The 19959-nt window shown below is 44.8% G+C and overlaps 1 protein-coding gene across 2 annotated transcripts in view; it reads right to left on the reverse strand.

Annotated features, from left to right (window-relative positions):
- Window positions 1-3209: 3209 nt before the first annotated feature.
- LOC138796981 (N-acylethanolamine-hydrolyzing acid amidase-like) overlaps window positions 3210-19959 on the reverse strand; it is a 44343-nt gene continuing 27593 nt past the window's right edge. Inside the window, exons 6-9 of one of the 2 annotated variants that reach the window (XM_069976739.1) lie at window positions 19443-19515; window positions 15807-15835; window positions 11129-11208; window positions 3210-4099 (exon numbers count right to left, since the gene is read on the reverse strand). In XM_069976739.1, the coding sequence (XP_069832840.1) occupies window positions 11133-11208; window positions 15807-15835; window positions 19443-19515 (178 nt within the window). In that variant the 3' untranslated portion in view covers window positions 3210-4099; window positions 11129-11132. Of the gene's footprint in view, window positions 4100-11128; window positions 11209-15806; window positions 15836-19442; window positions 19516-19959 lie in introns of those variants that run through there. The other variant, XM_069976740.1, reaches the window with a different exon arrangement.

Raw genomic sequence — 19959 nt, forward strand, 5'->3', positions numbered from 1 at the left:
GGGAAAGAGTGTGGCCATGATTTTTTGGCCAGTCTTTTTTAATGGACTCGTTCAAGGGGAAATGGCCCCGGGTCTCTCCCCAATGTATAGTCACAAGCTCCTGTGGGGATATAAATACCAAGATGACCCACTCAAATAGAGTGCTAGGAAGGCGGAGCTTGTATCATTCAACCACCCTCAATGACACCCACCAGGATGACACCCACCAGGATATATGTCCGAAAGGACCGACAATGGACCGAAGAAGATTCATTGAGGACTTGAATGATTGCAATGCCTCCCTGACACTTTTGGCTTCTTCTTACACATAACTTTTACTTCATTTACGTTTTGAGGGACAAAGGAATCACAGCCATTGCCCCCTGCCCTCTATCACTGCAAAAACCACCGCCCACTACTTATGCCCCTTCAACTACCTACTCATCTGCCTGCCTTCATGGAGTAAGGAGGGAGTTGGGGGTCACATATCACCCACTAGCGGAGTACGGGCATTTAATTTTTAAAGGGGTTGGTCACTTTATAGTAAAATAGTTCACTTATGTGTACTCACTGTATATACTGACAGCAGCTCCCTGTGTACTCACTGTATATACTGACAGCAGCTCCCTGTACTCACTGTATATACTGACAGCAGCTCCCTGTGTACTCACTGTATATACTGACAGCAGCTCCCTGTACTCACTGTATATACAGCAGCTCCCTGTGTACTCACTGTATATACAGCAGCTCCCTGTGTACTCACTGTATATACTGACAGCAGCTCCCTGTACTCACTGTATATACAGCAGCTCCCTGTGTACTCACTGTATATACAGCAGCTCCCTGTGTACTCACTGTATATACTGACAGCAGCTTCTTGTGTACTCACTGTATATACTGACAGCAGCTCCCTGTGTACTCACTGTATATACTGACAGCAGCTCCCTGTGTACTCACTGTATATACTGACAGCAGCTCCCTGTGTACTCACTGTATATACTGACAGCAGCTCCCTGTGTACTCATTGTATATACTGACAGCAGCTTCTTGTGTACTCACTGTATATACTGACAGCAGCTCCCTGTACTCACTGTATATACTGACAGCAGCTCCCTGTGTACTCACTGTATATACTGACAGCAGCTCCCTGTACTCACTGTATATACAGCAGCTCCCTGTGTACTCACTGTATATACAGCAGCTCCCTGTGTACTCACTGTATATACTGACAGCAGCTCCCTGTACTCACTGTATATACAGCAGCTCCCTGTGTACTCACTGTATATACAGCAGCTCCCTGTGTACTCACTGTATATACTGACAGCAGCTTCTTGTGTACTCACTGTATATACTGACAGCAGCTCCCTGTGTACTCATTGTATATACTGACAGCAGCTTCTTGTGTACTCACTGTATATACTGACAGCAGCTCCCTGTGTACTCACTGTATATACTGACAGCAGCTTCTTGTATACTCACGGTATATACTGACAGCATCTCCCTGTACTCACTGTATATACTGACAGCAGCTCCCTGTGTACTCACTGTATATACTGACAGAAGCTTCTTGTGTACTCACTGTATATACTGACAGCAGCTCCCTGTGTAGTCACTGTATATACTGACAGCAGCTCCCTGTGTACCCACTGTATATACTGACAGCAGCTCCCTGTGTACTCATTCTCAATGTATATACTGACAACAGCTTCCTGTTTACTCACTGAATATACTTACAACAGCCTCCTGTACTCACTGTATATACCAGGGGGACTCAACTGGCAGACCGCGGTCCAGACCGCGGATGCCAGCTGTCCGCACCCCTGGTCAGACCTAACCGCCCCGGATCCGGTCCGTCCCGGGGCGGTTAGGAGGTCCTGCTCCCCACTGCACTGCCTCCCGCCCTATAGGCGTACTGTCCTTAGGTTGCAGTACGCCTGTGGGGCTGGGGGCAGTGTCGGCCCGGCCCCTGGATGATACGCGCTCTCTGGGGAAGTCCCGGGAACTCCCCAGCAGAGCGCGCACCACAGACCTCAGTGTACGCCGCCGGCCTGAACTTCCGGGAAGTTGAGGCCGGCAGCATACACTGAGGTCACTGGTGCGCGCTCTGCTGGGGAATCCCCGGGATGTCCCCAGAGAGCGCGTATTAGCCGGGGGCCGGGCCGACAGGAGAAGAGGACAGCCGCAGCGGGGAACGAGGTACCTAATACCTAATACGAGGTACCTTTTGTACCTAATATCAAAGGGCTGGTGAGAGAGAAAAAATGCCAGTTTTCCCGCTAATAAGCAGCAATTCTGTATATAAATAGTTGAACGTTTGTGAAAAGTAACAAAACACGTTTCCTACAGTTGTTCAGCTCGGACCTTCACCTGACAATAGACCCCGGGAAGTGGACCTTCACTAAAAGTTGTTGAGTACCCCTGCTCTAGGCCTTGGGTCTCCAAACTGCGGCCCTCCTGCTGTTGCAAAACCGCAACTTCCATCATGCCTGGACAGCTAAAGCTTTGGATTTGGCTGTCCAGGCATGATGGGAAATGTAGTTTTGCAACAGCTGGAGGGCCCTAGTTTGGAGACCCATGCTCTAGGCCGCAGTTTGGCACAGGGCTGCAAGTTTAAAAGTTGTTTTTTAGGACAATAACTGCATTACCTGCCGAACTGACCCCAGGACAGCTCTTGGATTAAAAGCAGCTAAACGAAGGTACAAGCGTTTTTTTTTTTTTGGGGGGGGGGGGGGGGGGCAGATTGTGGGTACAGAGTCGCTTTAAGATCCAGCTCTGATAATACTTGTCACACTTTCACTGCCTTACCCAATTCATTTTTTATAACTATAGGTGTCACCACCTTGAAGAAGACAATCTATTAAACCAGCCCAGGGCACAGGTTCACTTTAAAGGCTCCAGGCATGAACACTGGCTACCATGAGTGCAAAGTGTACTAAGTGTAAGTTCAAGTAGCAGTAAAACACAAACATGTGCAGTGTCCAAGTACAGGGTCCTGTTATACTGAAACGGTTGGTTGTCACCACAGTTTTGTTACTTTGTATTACTGACATTGCACTGCCTTGTTTTATGTGTGATGTTGCTTTGTAATATGGTGTTATGCTGCCATGTCCTGTCTAATGTTTACCAAGCTCAGTATAAGAAAGATACCAACACACATTGCTGCAGATGGTGTCAGTTTGCAGCAGAAGAACCAGCATTCAGACTTTATGGGAATAGTAAATTTTACTTCTAACGCACAGAAAAGATCATGTACAATATAATCAAAATGGTGTATAACAGGAGAGTAATTGACATGATATCCAGATAGTGACACGTACATTATGCAGGAGAAACGCTATGACTATTAACACTTACCACATGGAGCAATAAAGTTTATTTTGCACAGTTTTAGTGAAAGGTATCTATGTGCACCAGATTGGAGCGTGAATCCATGCAGCACATGTGTAGAACAGCATAACAGAATTTTTTTAAAAAAGTGGGTGGGACTTCACAACAAAGGGAATGAACCATCAAGTGGCGTAAACTATAGTAGAAATATACTCTAGCTAGGAGCTGTAATAAATTTTTAGGACTGTCACTTTGACAGACAAAGAAGTGCTGGATTTATGAATAAATGCGAAAATATGTGTTGGGGACCCATTCCCAGGTTGGTTGGTATCTCTATTTCTGGGATAGGAGTTTAATATTTGTGAAAATAGACATTAGGAATAGACCTTACTTACCATTAGAGATGAGCACAACTAAAGCATGCTCGTATCTGTTTTTCATGGCTGTATCCATATTTACCCGGATTCCCACTCCTCTTCAGCCTCTGGTAATCAAATGGCGAACAATCAGACTCTAACATGCTCGAGTTGCGCTTATCTCTACTTACCACTCAACTTTACATGTTAAGCTATACATACATGTTTCTGTATATAGTGGTTTAGGGAGCCACCACCTATTTTATGATTATGTGGTTCCCATTGTATAGGTGACGTGATTGAACACACATATATTGTTGCCTGTATTTATACAGAAGGGTTTCCAATCATTTAAAGAGCGCCAACAGGAAAGAACCTCGATCTCAAGATGAAGTGAAATTATTCTCCTCTGACAGGTTTTACTTTTCTTCCACCAGCTGAAATAAGGTAAAATGATGACATCAGTTGTCATGATACCAGAATTTTGAGTTCGATACCGATACCATCTTTTTTTTTCCGATACTCAATACCATTTCGATACTTTTGAAAAAAAGCACTTAAAATACAAATATAATGACATCCCCCCCCCCCTCACCCAGACTGTGGGTATGATGCCCCCATGCACCACATTTTTATTTATGTGACTTTTTGATCGCTTTTTTTGTTACTTTTAATGGTTCGGACAATTCCGCATGCAATGATGCCAAATGTTTATTTTTTGACATGAATAAAAGGGAAAGTTATTAGAACTTTTATTCTGAAATTTTTTTAATTGTCATCTGCCTCATAGGGGTTTTCGCCTTCCCCTGGATCAGCACAGTAGGATTTCCCTAGGTTTTTTTTTTTACACTTTTTAATTCCCTTGTACCTCCCAGCATACCTTCTTGTGCACTACAACTCCCAGCATACCTCCTTGTCCACAAAGAGGTATGGTGGGGTTGTAGTACACAAGAAGGTATGCTGGGAGGTACAGTGGTGCAGCAGCAGCCTCCCAACACAACAACTCCCAGCATACATCTTTGTGCACAAGAAGGTATGCTGGGAGTTGTAGTGCACAGAGGTATCCTGGGGGTTGTTGTGGTGTCAGGAGGCTGCTGCTGCACAACTGCAACTCCCAGCATATCTTCTTGTGCACAAAGAGGTATGCTGGGGGTTGTAATGCACAAAGAGGTATGCTGGGAGTTGTTGTAATGGGAGGCTGCTGCTGCACAACTACAACTCCCAACATATTTCCTTGTTTGTTATAACTCCCAGCATACCTTCTTGTGCACTACAACCCCCAGCATACCTCCTTGTGCACAAGAAGATATGCTGGGAGTTGTAGTGCACAAGGAGGTATGCTGGGAGTTGTAGTGGACAAGGAGATATGCTGGGAGTTGTGTCGGAAGGCTGCTGCTGCACAACTGCAACTCCCAACATCTTCTTGTGCACTAGAACCCCCAGCATACCTTTGTGCAAAGAGGTATGCTGAGAGTTGTAGTGCACTAGAAGGTATGGTGAGAGTTGTAGTTGTGCAGCAGCAGCCTCCCGATCCCAGCATACCTCCGTGCACTACAACTCCTAGCATACCTTCTTGTGCACAAGCAGGTATGCTGGGAGGGGACTGGCCGGTGTGAGGGACCGCAAAGTGCAGCGGCGGGTCCCGGGGGACGGAGGGGAGGGGTGGATGAAGGGCTGGACTGGCGGTGCAGAGGTGGCTGCCGGGGCTGACAGTGGGGGGCAGGACTGGAAGGACGCAGCCGCGGTGGGGGAATAGTTAAATAACTGCCACCCGTAATATCGCGGGCTGCAGTCATTAGCAGTGGGGGCCGCTCCATATACAGCAGACTTCTGCTGCATATGGAGTGGCTCTGGGGGGGGGGGGTTAAATGCCGCTGTCAGTTGTGACAGCGGCATCTACCCTGTAAAATAGCCGGCACTAGCGATCGCTATGTGCCGGTTATTTGAAGTTGGCGCCACCGGGAGCGGAGAGCGCGCGGGCGGAGGAGGGGACACCAGGGGGCGGCACACAGAGAACACGGCCGGCGCTCAGCTAGCTGCCGGCCGTGGTCTCTGCGCTGTACTTTATATTAAGCTGCGCTATTATGCAGCTTAACATAAAGTATCGATACCAGGAAATCCTGGTACCGAACCGTTTTTCTGCCCTAAATATCGATAGTATTATCGATATTTCGGTGCATTGTGCAACACTAACTAACATTGGCAAGAACATGTTTACCCATGTAGATGGTAATGTGTTTGCGTCTTTATTTTAGGGGTTATCCAGTGCTACAAAAAACATGGCCACTTTTCCCCCTACTGTTGTCTCCAGTTCAGGTGCGGTTTGCAATTAAGCTCCATTTACTTCAATAGAAGTGAGTTTCAAAACCCCACCCGAACTGGAGACAACAGTAGGGGGAAAGTGGCCATATTTTTGTAGCGCTGGATAACCCCTTTAACGTCAAAGACTAAGGGCCCTATTACACAAAGCGATAATCAGCAAAATCGGCCCAATTCGGCTGATTATCACTCTGTGTAACAGAGACAAGGATCAGCTGATGAAACGATTATTGGCTGATCGTTTCTTTGGGCCCTGACCTAAAATCATCGGCGGCCGACCACGTATCGCGTAATAGTGGTGTAATAGTGTAATAGTGATGCGAGGCCAACAGCTGACGATTCAACAGTTTAATTTACCTGTCCACTGTTTCATTCTCATTCTGACCACTGTCTGTAGTGGTCTAAGGGTTACATAAAAGATCCAGCAATCCTTAGTGAGGCCCTACCTACCTGATGCTCAAGCAATGTAAAGGCTCTGTAAGCAAGTGCCGATCTAAGAGATCAGTACTCATTTACTATGGAGCATTGGTTTATGTAATATCTAGAAATCTTATCTAGGTCAGGATTTCTTTGCCATGGGTGACTTGTGTCCCATTTGCAAATAAACACATATATAGCTTCCAGCTGCAGCAAATAGAACTCCTACACAGCTCCCATACTGTATCTGTGGTGTCTTCAATAGTAAGTGTAGTCACTGGAAAAACATCTTTTATTCCGGCACGGGAGGCAGAGAGAGAGACGTGAGATAGTCATGTGGGCGGTGTCCGGGCTGTGACTAATCACGGCTCTCTGCCTGTCTGTGTGCTCTGCCAGGATGATTGACTGGCAGAGAGACACGTTAGTTGCCTCTTTGCATGTCAATCATATCTGTAGAGCACACTGACAGGCAGAGCCATGACTAGTCGCAGCCCAGACACCACAAACACGACTAGTTCACAGCTCTCCCCCTGCCTCGTGTGCAGGAAAATAAAAAAAGATGTTTTTCGAGTAGCTACATTTACTGATGAAGACACCACAGATTTAGTATGGGAGTTGTGTTGGAGATCTATTTGTTACAGCTTGGAGCTATAACAGCATGATCATGCTAAATGGTTGCCTTCAAGCGGGCTGGAAGAAGGTTCAAGGGAAATATACTGGAAGACCAAAGGGGGGGGGGCAAAAATCATTATGGGCAGGGGGTAGGGCGACAATAAAAAAGACACTAAGCTTTCCTGTCCCCGCATTGTGCCACATGACTGGGTTCCCATATCCCGCCAGGTGTCATCTTCTGGGTTCCGGGTATGTCACGACTCGGCTGAAACTCGGCGTCACAAGTGTGTGGAATTTATCCAGCTCAGGCAGTCAGTAATGGCAGAGGTGTCCCGACCCAGTCACTGACTGACTAAGCAGGGAATCAGTCAGGCGGGTTGTGATGTAGCCGTAGAAGAGCTAAGAAGACAGGCGGCTGAGGTCCGCGAGGGGTCTGTGGCGCTGTGCAGGTGAATATGATCTATTTTTTAAGTTCCCCCACCTCCGGCCAGAAATAATTTTTTTGCCCCTCCCCCCCCCCAGACCTCACCTCTAAAGTGTCACTGTCTTTATAACGTTCATAATTTAAATTAACAGTAGATAAAGCACATTCTTGCCTTTCACCCCTCGAGAAAGGCGTGTTGCCGAAACGCACGTTGGGGCATACCGCATGGGCGTAGTGTGAACCAGCACTTTAGGTAATGCTTTACCAGTAGGGAATACTGTTATTTTTTTAGATTGTCGACACATGTAGTTTTCATATTGCATATAGTCCAACTGGTTATGTAGAATACAGTGGTCCCTCAACATACAATAATAATTGGTTCCAGGACAACCATTGTGTGTTGAAACCATTGAATGTTGAGACCAAAACTCTATGGAAAACTGGAAATTGGTTCTAAATCCCCCAAAATGAGAAAAAATTAAACATTAAAGGAAAATAATCAACTAACTAATATGGATAAAGCAAACCCTTACATACAACTGTGAGAAAGATCTACAAGAGATTCTAAATTTCTTTCTGTTTAGAGGACTGGAGCGTTTTCAGGGTTCTGTACAGATCACACAGGGTCCCAGAAAAATAAAATGAAGCCGCTCTCACCTGGTGCCCAAAGGAGCGACTCATCCTGGCCCAGGTACAGAACATGTAGTATCACACCGTACTGTAGGAAGGAGATACCAACCAGCCAACCAGTGCAGATACTTCACTAATACTGGGATTTTACCAGTAAAATAGCCACTCTCATTGGTCGATCAGCTATTTTTTTTTTACATGTTTCGCAGATCTGGACTTTCTGTAGCACTGTATGTTGAGTCTGGTCTCAAGTTACAATGGTCCAGAAAGTATTATTGTATGTTGAAAATATTGTATCTTGAGGCCATTGTAAATTGAGGGATCACTGTATTTGGATTACTGGTGTTAGGCACCTTATTATTACCATCTATATATAGACTTTATGTCATTTCTGTCCCATAACCACATTATACGTTTTGTTCTTTTGGCCATGTGTCTGCAAGCAGCTGTTCTGATCCATCCATTGTTTTTACAATATGGTATTTTTGCTCATGATTAATAAAGATTCATTTTATTACATATCTTTTGGGTAGAGCATTTTGTTTTTGTTGGTGGTCTATATTGTTTTGCTGTAGTATAACCCTGTTTAGTCTCCCTGTAATTGTATCATATGCACTGGCTTTATCTATGTTGGAGGGGTTATTGGTTTAGCTATTACATATTAGTTGTGTAACATGTAGTGATTTACATGTACAAAAAACAATTTTTATATCCTCACTCGTGTATCTAATTTATTGTGCCCTACCTTAAAAACTAACCTAGTAATAAGGGTGGAAAACTTTAAAAATACAGTAAGACCGTACTGCAGCACATTATTCATGGTTCTTTAGACTTTTCTTTTGTGGATTTCTGTTATTTGAAGTTTCACTTGGACTCTTCCCCTGTATGTTCATGAATGATTAACCTGCCTGTCATAGTCATTTATTAATTAACTTAGCTTCAGATGATCTAACATTTCTTTACTTACCTAATTTTTCTATGTGTATATGTATGCAGAAAATCCACACATTTTGGAAAATTATGCGAGAATTTTGCATTAAAATTCATCTGTGGAGCAGTCCTAAAGTGGTATTCCACTCAAACATAACTTTTGGTTTATTGCTGCCCATGGTGAGACTAACAATTCATTCCATACTTGTTATTATCTATTCAGTCTCCTTCCCCCAGTTCTGAGCTGCTGCTTTCTGCTGAAGACACAAAAATCTGTGTGTGAGCCTCTCTCTTCGTCTTTCACTCCTCCTCCCTCCCTCTCTTCTGGAACAGCTAATGTAAACAACTCACTGCATTACAAAGAAGCTACAATGCTGCAGATAAAGCCAGTCAAGCACTTGTTTACATCAGCCGTCTCAGAAGGGAAGGGGGAGGAGGGGGGCAGAGGGAACAGCTCACACATACTTTTTTGTGTCTTCAGCAGAAAGCAGCAGCTCAGAACTGGGGATAGAAGACTGAATAGATAATAAGTATGAAATGAATTGTTCGTCTAAACATGGGCAGCAACATGAAGGAAACAAAAATACAGTTCAGGTGGGGGGAACATGATAAAGAACACATATTTAACGTTCCCAGTGCCAGCACTTTGCACATCCTACTCCAGGGCTCCCAGCTCTTCAACGTCACAGCCCAGTTGATGAATACTCCACTCAGCCAGTCAATGACTGCGGTGGGACACCGCTGCAGTCACTGGTTGGCTGATGGGGCATCCATCAGCCAGGTCAGGCATTTCCCCCCAAGTTGTGACGTTATCAGAACCCAGGGGAAAATGCCTTCTGTTGCGGGTCCCAAACCTTTTGCGGGCACATGACAATTCGCAGGTAAGTAGTTGTGTAGCTGTTGCTTATTATGTTCCCCCCCTGCCAGCTGTCGATTTTTTTTTTTTTTTCTTAAATGCCGAACTTCTCCTTTAGGCTGGGTTCACACTACGTATATTTCAGTCAGTATTGTGGTCCTCATATTGCAACCAAAACCAGGAGTGGATTGAAAACACAAAAAGGCTCTGTTTCCACAATGTTGAAGTTGAGTGGATGGCCGCCATTTAATGGCAAATATTTGCTGTTATTTTAAAACAACGGCTGTTATATTGAAATAATGGCAGTTATTTACTGTTATATGGCGGCCATCCACTCAATTTCTACAGTGTGTGAACAGATCCTTTCTGTGTTTTTATCCACTCCTGGTTTTGGTTGCAATATGAGGATCACAATACTGACTGAAATATACGTAGTGTGAACCCAGTTAGGCTATGTTCACACTATGTATATGTCCGGCCGCATATTTTCGCGGCCGGACATATACGTGTTAAACTCCGGCCGGGGTTTTACGTAAGTTGCGGCCGGCTACGTACGGTCTGCGAACTTACGCCCGTAGTCTACTTACGCTTCCCGAGCGCCCTACGTAGCGATCTGACAGCGGTCTTTTACTTGGAAATCTTCGGCTAGCCCCGGACACCCCACAGAACCTTTTGGATCGGCAAAGAAAAGTACAAAAATGAAGAAATCACCACTACGTACGGGACCGCATGTAACGCTACGGGTGTAAGTTACGGCATTTTCGTCCTCAAACAATGGTCTGTTAAAATTTTTACGGTGCCGCGTACGATCTTGGCGTAGTGTGAACTGTGCAGCCGTAGATCGTATACTTTTCATTGTACGCAAACTACGTAAATCTCCGGCCGCTTATTCACGGAACACGCTACGTCCGAAAACTTACATAGTGTGAACATAGCCTTAAGAAGGGTTTACATATGTTTTTCAATTCAGCACAGCTGCCATCAGAGGCCACATCAAAAGGCAACTATGACAAAGGGTCCATAGGCCCAGCACCCTACCTATAGTATTTTTCCCCTAATACCATAGGTTTGGTAAAAATGAAGTTTACTACCTCGGACTACGGAGTGAGCGTGTAATCTGTAGTCTGAAGTATTGATGAGCTGCTGCTTCATCTCCCTGTTTATTGATGGATAAACCTTCAAAGTAAAAAATTACCAGATAAAACATCTTAGGTTACTGGAAAGAATGCATTGCTTCCTGCAGGACATACAGCAGCTGATAAGTACTGGAAGACTTACCTTTTTAATCCTCAATCTTTATCCAGGTTTGATACAAATGTGGGTATTCTGCGCTCATTACTGTTGAATAGATGGTCGTCCTAAAACAAATAGGGGATGACAATAAATGGGTAATATTTAAAGGGGAACTCCGGATAAGAAAAACTTGTTTTCTATTAAAAGTACATCAAAGGGAATCTGTCAGCACCTTTTCAGCTTCTGAGGTGCTGACATTGTGAGGAAGGTGTGTGTGTGTTCGTGTGTGTATTACCTTTCTTTTTCTGGTAGCTGCTGTAATTTTTCCATAATCTGTTCTGTAACTTGCGGCACAAGTGCCAAACAGGAGTCTTGGTGCTGCGTTCGTGATGCACTTCGTCCCGCCTCCAACTATCTCCTCCTCCCAGCTTCACCTGAATATTCATTGGGGGCTGGCTGCGGCCTTCCTGGCGACATCATCTGACGGCAAAGGCCCCATGCACACTTGTCAGTTCGCGCATACACCCCGCTCTGTGCAGTACGTGCGCTCCCGCCGAACAATTTGCACATGCGCCGTAAAGCATCAGAGCGGCGCAGGCGCACTGTGCGCATCAACTCTGGCCCTCAGCGATACCACGTCTGCAAATTGTTCGTCGGGAGCGTGCGCGCCGCACAGAGCCAGGCCGCATACGTGAACTGACAAGTGTGTGCGAGGTCTTTGCAGTCAGATGACGTCGCCAGGAAGGCCCCAATGAATATTCAGGTGAAGCTGGGAGGAGGGGGTAGTTGGAGGAGGGACGAAGTGCGGCACCAAGACTCCTCTTTGACACTTGTGCCGCAAGTTACAGAACAGATTATGGAAAAAGTACAGCAGCTACCAGAAAAAGAAAGGTAACACACACACACCTTCCTCACAATGTCAACACCTCAGAAGACGAAAAGGTGCTGACAGATTCCATTTAAAAGTTATATAGATGTGTCTATACAATGTATTACCGTATCTGTGCAGTTCTGCCAATGGTCATTGGGCCAAATGTGCCAAGTATTGTTGTATGAATTAGAACTAGATATTTATAGCAACAAAATATATCATATAATTTAAAGTGCAAAAGAGCACCAAACATATTTCTAATTGTGTATATAGCAATACTGGGCACATTAAATCAATATTTACATGTTTTAATGAGCTGATAAATTATCCTTTATTGCCTGTTGGATGGGATGTATAGACTGGCTCCTGCAGAGGTCAGGGGTTATCAGTGCACCAGCAGTAAAGCAGATATCTCCTTGTCTTTTGAACACTGGGTCACTTACACACTGCAGTACATAAGGGCTTAAGCAGAAGGTAGTCCGCTCCTGCACCTATGTATGTAATCATAACAGCTCCTAATGGACCTTTGTAGTTAAATACAGTGGACTGACAAAGCAAGCAGCCATTGTCTCTCTGCTCTACCAGTCAATCTTTTGGCTGCAGGCAGGATTCTGCCTCTGGCCACAAGAGATTTTATTTTTTGGCCACATGACCTGGTAAATATATACAGTGGTACCTTGGTTCTCAAACTGCTCGGAACTCAAACAGTATTTTCAAAGAAAGATTGCTTTGGTTCTCAAACTCTTGCTTGGTTTTCAAACACTTTCCGGGCACCCAGTCTTGAAGTATAGTAATACCCCGGTATTTGAACAAAAATTTATCTGGAAGTAACGTTCTGAATTCAAACTTTGCTCGGTATCTGAACGTTTTTGAGTGTGGATGGTGGGTTGTACCTGGTAAGTTTAGAACTGGTGTGGCTCCACATACAGTACAGTACTGTATAAGACTTCTGGAGTGCATATAGAGTACAGTAGTAGTACAGTCAGTGCACCACCATCTCCCATACTTTACACTACTGGAATGGGGGGTGGGGAGTTGGTGACTACTGCACCATAATTGCTGGTTTTGTTGAATGTTTCTTGGGTATAATGTCCTGTACAGTATATAGTGCTGTTCTGTTCTGTACTGTAGAGATTAAACTGGGCATTATACAATATAATATATGAATATTCTAGGTAATTATTGGTGTGTGCTGGAACCAATTAAACACATTTACATTATTTCCTATGGGAAAACACTGCTCGCTTCTCAGAGTGCCTTCCTGAACCAATTAGTTTGAGAACCGAGGTACCACTGAAATATACACAGGGTACACTTTGTGTTGTGCGTAGGGGAGAGAAACTGTTTTTTTTTTTACTATGGGGCCCCATGAATCCTAGGTATGCCCCTGTCTGAAGCTATGTTCACAATACGTAAAAGTACAGCCGTTGTTGCCATCGGCAACAACGGCCGTACTTTATGCAGTGTGGAACATTGCCTACATTTCTATGGGATCCCGGCCGGAGCGTATACATATTGTATACGCTCCGGCTGGGATCCCGTGCGGACCCGCAAATAACGGCCGTAGGAAACCCTGTCAGTTCACACAATGAAGTGAGCGGCTCCGGACGCTTGCTTCATTGTGTGTTGTGGAAGGTTCTGATGCGGGCGCGTGCTGATGCGCCCGCTTTAGAACCCTGCGGCCGGAAAGATCACCCGGTTGGTACTTAAGTGCCGGCCGGGATGATCTGGGCAGAGTCCGGCCGTTCCGTGACCCAGCCAGTCTCATACGTAGTGTGAACATAGCCTAAGAGTAGGTTCAAACTGAGTTTTTGCAGTATTTAACAAATCTGTTTATAAATGATTTCTTTTAATGTACACAAAACGTGGTCAACTATGTTTTTGTTTACTTAAAAAGAAAAAAAAAGATCTGTTTTGATCATTTTTTTTTTATAATTCAAGACAATGGAAAAATGGATCCAGGAGGATGCACACAATTGCATCAGTTTTTGCATCCCTTTCCATTAAACGGATACACTGTAGTGTAAACCTCCCCTTATTCACTATTACTATGTTCACATGCAGTAAAAAAAAAAAAAAACACAAGTGTAATTTTGAGTGCAAAAAAAACAATATGTTAAAAGGTGACAAAATTGGCTGTATTTTGCAAAAGCAATTTCCTACTGACTTAAAGGGGTACTCCCCCCAAGAGCTAAAAAAATGAAATGCTCCCAAACCTAGCTGGCCTTACTCACCAAGTCCCCCTGAGTATTTTGAGCCGTCTCCCGCCTTTCTAGCTGCTGCCGTTCCTGAGTTACAAGTTTTTCTAAAAGCCAATCTATATCCAAGATAGGAAACTACATTTCCCATCATGCAATGCTTATGCCTGATGATGGTGAAGTAGCAGAGCTGAGACAATGAAGGAGATGATGACAGTGTAGCAGAGCTGAGATGGCGGTGTCGGTGTAGCAGAGCTGAGTTGGAAGTGACGTTGTAGCAGAGCTGAGTTGTGGGTGACAATGTAGCAGAGCTGAGTTGGGGATGACAGCGTAGCAGAGCTGAGTTGGGGCGACCGCGTAGCAGAGCTGAGTTGGGGATGACGGTGTAGCAGAGCTGAGTTGGGGGAGACTGCGTAGCAGAGCTGTGTTGGGGGCGACAGCATAGCAGAGCTGAGTTGGGGGTGACGGTGTAGCAGAGCTGAGTTGGGGGTGACGGTGTAGCAGAGCAGAGTTGGGGGTGACGGCGTAGCAGAGCTGAGTTGGCGGTGATGGTGTAGCAGAGCTGAGTTGGGGGGGACGGTGTAGCAGAGCTGAGTTGGGGGGGACGGTGTAGCAGAGCTGAGTTGGGGGGGCGGTGTAGCAGAGCTGAGTTTGGGGGGACGGTGTAGCAGAGCTGAGTTGGGGGGGACGGTGTAGCAGAGCTGAGTTGGGGGGACGGTGTAGCAGAGCAGAGTTGGGGGTGACGGTGTAGCAGAGCTGAGTTGGGGGGGACGGTGTAGCAGAGCTGAGTTGGGGGGGACGGTGTAGCAGAGCTGAGTTGGGGGGACGGTGTAGCAGAGCTGAGTTGGGGGGACGGTGTAGCAGAGCGGCGGACGATTGGGGGGCGGAGCTTGTTGCGGGCGATGGGGGCGGAGCTTGCCGCGGGCGATGGGGCGGAGCTTGCCGCGGGGGGGGGGTGCCGCGGGTGAGTGCGGCGGCTATGCCTCGGGTGAGTGAGGGGTGCCACGAGTGATGGGGGGGCGGTTGGTTGTGGGGCGGGGGGCCGTGTGCTGCGGGTGAGTGCTACCGGAAGGCTCTGGACACAGCGGGTGAGCTCTGGGCTGGGGGTGACCGGGTGGCTGCTGTTAGCTGCGCTGATCACTGTCTCCCTCTCTAATAGCAGCCACCCCGTCAGTGTTCTCAGTCACTTTACTGTGCTGGGACTGAGGACACGTGATGCCGACACGGAGGGTGGGGGCCAGGAGCAGGGAGCGTGTCGGGTTGGACTGAAGTCTGATGATTCTATGCAATCCGTGGAGGTGAATGCAGCTGGATAACAGCAAAACTGTGCAGAATCCGTAATAACTTTATATTGGAAAGATGGAAAGCTATGGGTGGGCAACGTATTAATGCAGAAATAATTTTGGGGGGAATACCCCTTTAAATGGAGAATTTATAAAAAAAAAAATGGAGCGCCTAATATCATTATTCTGATTTTATTTTAATCTTACAACCACAAAGTTATTTTTTTACCGAGAAAGATATAGCAATGAGAAAAAAGAGTTGGAAGATCAGTTGGTAAATCTTAATGTGAATGATGATGATAAGAAAGACTTTTTGGAATAACAGAGAAGCATTGTCACCTTACATACAGCACCATCGATATCTCACTTACTTGTTAAACACGGGATAGCTTGTTAACATCTTAAAAAATAAAATTTACATTAACAAATATTACAAACAACAGAAACAAAAAAGTATAGTCCATGAAAAAAACAAACACGTGTTGATGAGTCAGGGACAGAATGAACTGGAACACATTTTATCATATGATTCCATAATCAGGGGTGTTTTGGCTATTTTGACCAATGGTGGGTTTAAAGCGACTCTGTACCCACAATCTGCCCCTCCCCCCAAAAACCGCTTGTACCTTCGGATAGCTACTTTTAATCCAAGATCTGTCCTGGGGTACGTTTGGCAGGTGATGCAGTTATTGTCCTAAAAAACAACTATTAAACTGGCAGCCCTGTGCCCAACAGCCGTGGTTTACATTGTGTATGCATTTGGCTGGCACAACCTCTCTGTCCCTCCTCCCCACCATCCTCATCATTAGGAATGCTCCAGGCAGATTGTCTCCTATTCCCCACCTGTGTCAGCCCGGCACATGGGCTGGATTGTTAAGGCACCTGTGCAATGTTCAGACAGGAGAAAATGTTCCAGTGGCATTCCTAATGATGGAGAGGGTGAGAAGGAGGGACAGAGGGTGGTGCAAGGTTAGGGCACAGATACTCTAAGCCCCGGGCCGTTGGGCACGGGGCCGCAAGTAGGTACAAACGACAGAAACACCTCCAACACCAAAATACACGGATCATGGGGCGCAGGTCCAACTTGGGATCGAGGCAGAGTTGAGGCGGAGCTCATCGCACAGTCCCAAGTTTCTAACAGCGTCACCTCAGCGTACACCACACGCTCCCTCCTGCCGTCCGCTGGTTATGTCTCCCCCTGCAGGCGTGATGTTCGCATTGATCCTCGCTATGGAGCGCTGTCGCCCTTTGTTTTGGCAAGTAAGTACAGATTGTCTGAATCCTTCAGCTTCTATTTCTTTCTTTTCTATTTTTATTATTTATGAATCTATGATTGATGGGGTTACCACTACTGGAAACCCTGTGATGGCTAGAACTCAGCCACTGTTTTGGCCAATCTGATTAAAAAAAATTAAAAAGTGGCAGCATATATGCTCAACTGCTATTATTTTAGGACTTCCTTGTCATTACTATGATGTTGAGAACGAATGGTGGATTCAGGACCCCTATATTTGTGATTAGATGATGTCACAGCAGTAGGTTCCCCACCAATTATTCATTTATCACCCAGCTGAAGCGCAAGTGAGAAAAAAAAAGTCAATTACTGGCAAATATATGAATCGATGTAAGGTGGTGACAAAGTAGATGATAGTATCTATTAAAACAAAAATTTTTATACACTACAACTGTGCCAAGCCTGATGAAAGACAAAGCAAATAAATAAATAAATAGGGGGACATTTTTCAAGAAAGGTGTACAAGAATGCCAATTTTAAATAAAGCCCCGTTCTCAGTTTCCCAATGAGATTTACTAAGAGGCGCATATCCCTTAGTAAATCTAGTAAGGAAGCTGGTGCAGGCATCGTGCAACTAATCTAAACCTGCTCGGAAGCATATGTAGTTTTGGCCGCGCCCTCCTGCCCGCCCATCAGAAGAGCAGGGGGTACAGCTGGCGTATGCCGCAGAAAAGGGGGGAATCTGTGGCATCCATACATTATTTTGATAAATGTCCCCCTACTACCCTTGCTTAAATAATTTTTCTTATTTTCCACCAAGCTGAGCACAATTATAGATAGCAGTATCCCTTTAATCCTTCCCTCATAAGGACATGCCAGTCAGTGCGACTGAAATATCTTTAGGGAGAACAGAGGGAGAATTCTTCTTCCGTTTACTATCGTGGCTCTATGAATTGATTGCAGAGTCCAGATAAGTAGGCCTCATTGAAGCCTCCAATGTCATAAATACGTAAGCTGATCAGGCTCTGGCCTAAGGCAGAAGCTGATCAGCCTATAAAGAATACAGTGGTCTAAGGGGGATAATAAAGTGCAGTGCAGAACAGCACTACAATGTATTATTATCTATCTGATCAGACAGTCAGATAGTGAAGTCCCTTAGTGGGACAGTAAAATAACACATAAAAGTAAAAAAAACAAAACACTATAAAAATTAACACATAATACCCATATTCCCCAATGCAAATGATAAATGTAGAGGAAAAAATAAAAAGTACACATATTTGGTATCGCCGCGTGTGTAAAAACTTAGGCAATAAAGTTTTACATGATATAACTAGAGATGAGTGAATATCGAGCATGCTTGAGTTCGTCCGAACCCGAGCGTTCGGCACTTGATTAGCGGTGGCTGCTGAAGTTGGATAAAGCCCTAAGGTTATCTGAAAAACATGGATATAGTGATTGCCTGTATCCATGTTTTCCAGACAACCTTAGAGCTTTATCCAACTTCAGCAGCCACCACTACTCAAATGCTAAACGCTCGGGTTCGGATGAACTCAAGTATGCTCGATATTCACTCATCTCTAGATATAACCCACAAGGTGACTGCAGAAAATTTTATTTTAGAAAAATGCAAACTTTGTCATTTTTTCATTAAATGTGAGCAAATGTGGTTCACATGGATATATTAAAGAGTCACTGTCGTTATAACTTTCAAAATCTAAATCAACAGTAAATGTGATATAAAGCAAGTTTGCAATTAATCATTTTTTGTTATCATGGAAAATACAGCACTTCTTGTTTTCTGACTCTTTTTTTCTCAAAAAACAGGAAACAGTCAGAAAACAGGAAGTCCTGTGTTTCCCAGGCCATCTGAGCATTCTCAGAGAGAATGCTGTCATGTGATTGATGAACACATTGAGCTGTGACTCTCTGTACTGGCCGGAATTCCTGTGCTTAGTCTGTTTTTTTCAGCCAGCACCAGCAGAAAATCTGCCATCAGGAGAGTGGACCTGGATTTCTGGTAAGTTCAGCTTTGTTTTACAGCATGAGAACAACAAAAAAGGTAAAAAAAAAAAGTATATTGCAAACTTGCTTTCACTTACTGATGATTTAAATTTTGAAAGTTATAACGAAAATGACAAGATTTACCACTAACCTAAAGTACAATGCGTATAAATGAAAGAAGAGACAGCAACCAGCACTACTATATATAAATGAATAGTATCATATGGTTATTTCTAGTGTAGGATCTTGCAATACATTTTTCCATATGGTGGGGCTCACTCTAATAACTGTTCGTACAATGTAGCAAAATAACTGTAGAAGCGTAGCCTCGATATGCGAAACAGCTGCCCTGCTGATTAGGAAGCTCAGGCATCCACATCATGCTCGTCCTGCACTTATACTATGTCAAGCTTTAAGGAAGATAAAATAAAGTAAAGTTTTAACTGTGAGTGCCCCCTAAAGTACAATGGGGGAGATTTATCAAAGGGTGTAAAATTTAGACTGGTGCAAACTGCCCACAGCAACCAATCACAGCTAAGTTTCTAGCTCTGGTGAAAGGAAAGAGGAGCTGTGATTGGTTGCTGGGGGAAGTTTGCTCCAGTGTAAATTTTACACTCTTTGATAAATCTTCCCCAATGTGTTACAAAAAAATCTTAGAATTGCATGGACAAGTTAAAGCACCCCAGAGCTATAACCACATAAAGTTAAACAGGTCAGTTATAAAAAATGGGCTCTGGTCCTGAAGGGGTTAAGGAAATAAAATATTTACCTTTTCCATGGTATTAGAGTCAAATTTCTTGCGGTCTTTTTTATTTTCTTTCAGTGTTTTAATTGTAGTAGATCTGATAATGGTTAAAGATGAGGAAACATTCATTACTTTTTTTTTTACTTTAAATTTTTATTCAAAAATTTTTCAAAATAAATCTCAAAGTTTAAAGGGAACTAATCACCGGAAAAAAGCATATAGAGCTTTTGAAATGTGCTGTTAGACCACACAGCACACTTGCCACACGTGTTTTCATAGACTTCGTGCCTTTCCGGTGTAAGCCGCAAAGAAACTTTATAAAACCGGCGCCCTGTATGCTAATTACCTGAGGTAGTCACCTGGGCGGTGTTCGGCTAGCAGGTAGTCACGGTCCCCTGGGCGTTCTTCCGCTGTAATCACGCCCCTCTGGGCGTGATTCAAATGGCCGAGTAGCTGTGGAGTCACTCGGGAGCGCACCATGCCCGAGGTCGGCGCGCTTACGTACTGATGCCGGACGCCGCCGCGCATGCGCAGTGCAGCC

Source organism: Dendropsophus ebraccatus, chromosome 7 (assembly GCF_027789765.1).
Source record: "Dendropsophus ebraccatus isolate aDenEbr1 chromosome 7, aDenEbr1.pat, whole genome shotgun sequence".
Taxonomy (NCBI): domain Eukaryota; kingdom Metazoa; phylum Chordata; class Amphibia; order Anura; family Hylidae; genus Dendropsophus; species Dendropsophus ebraccatus.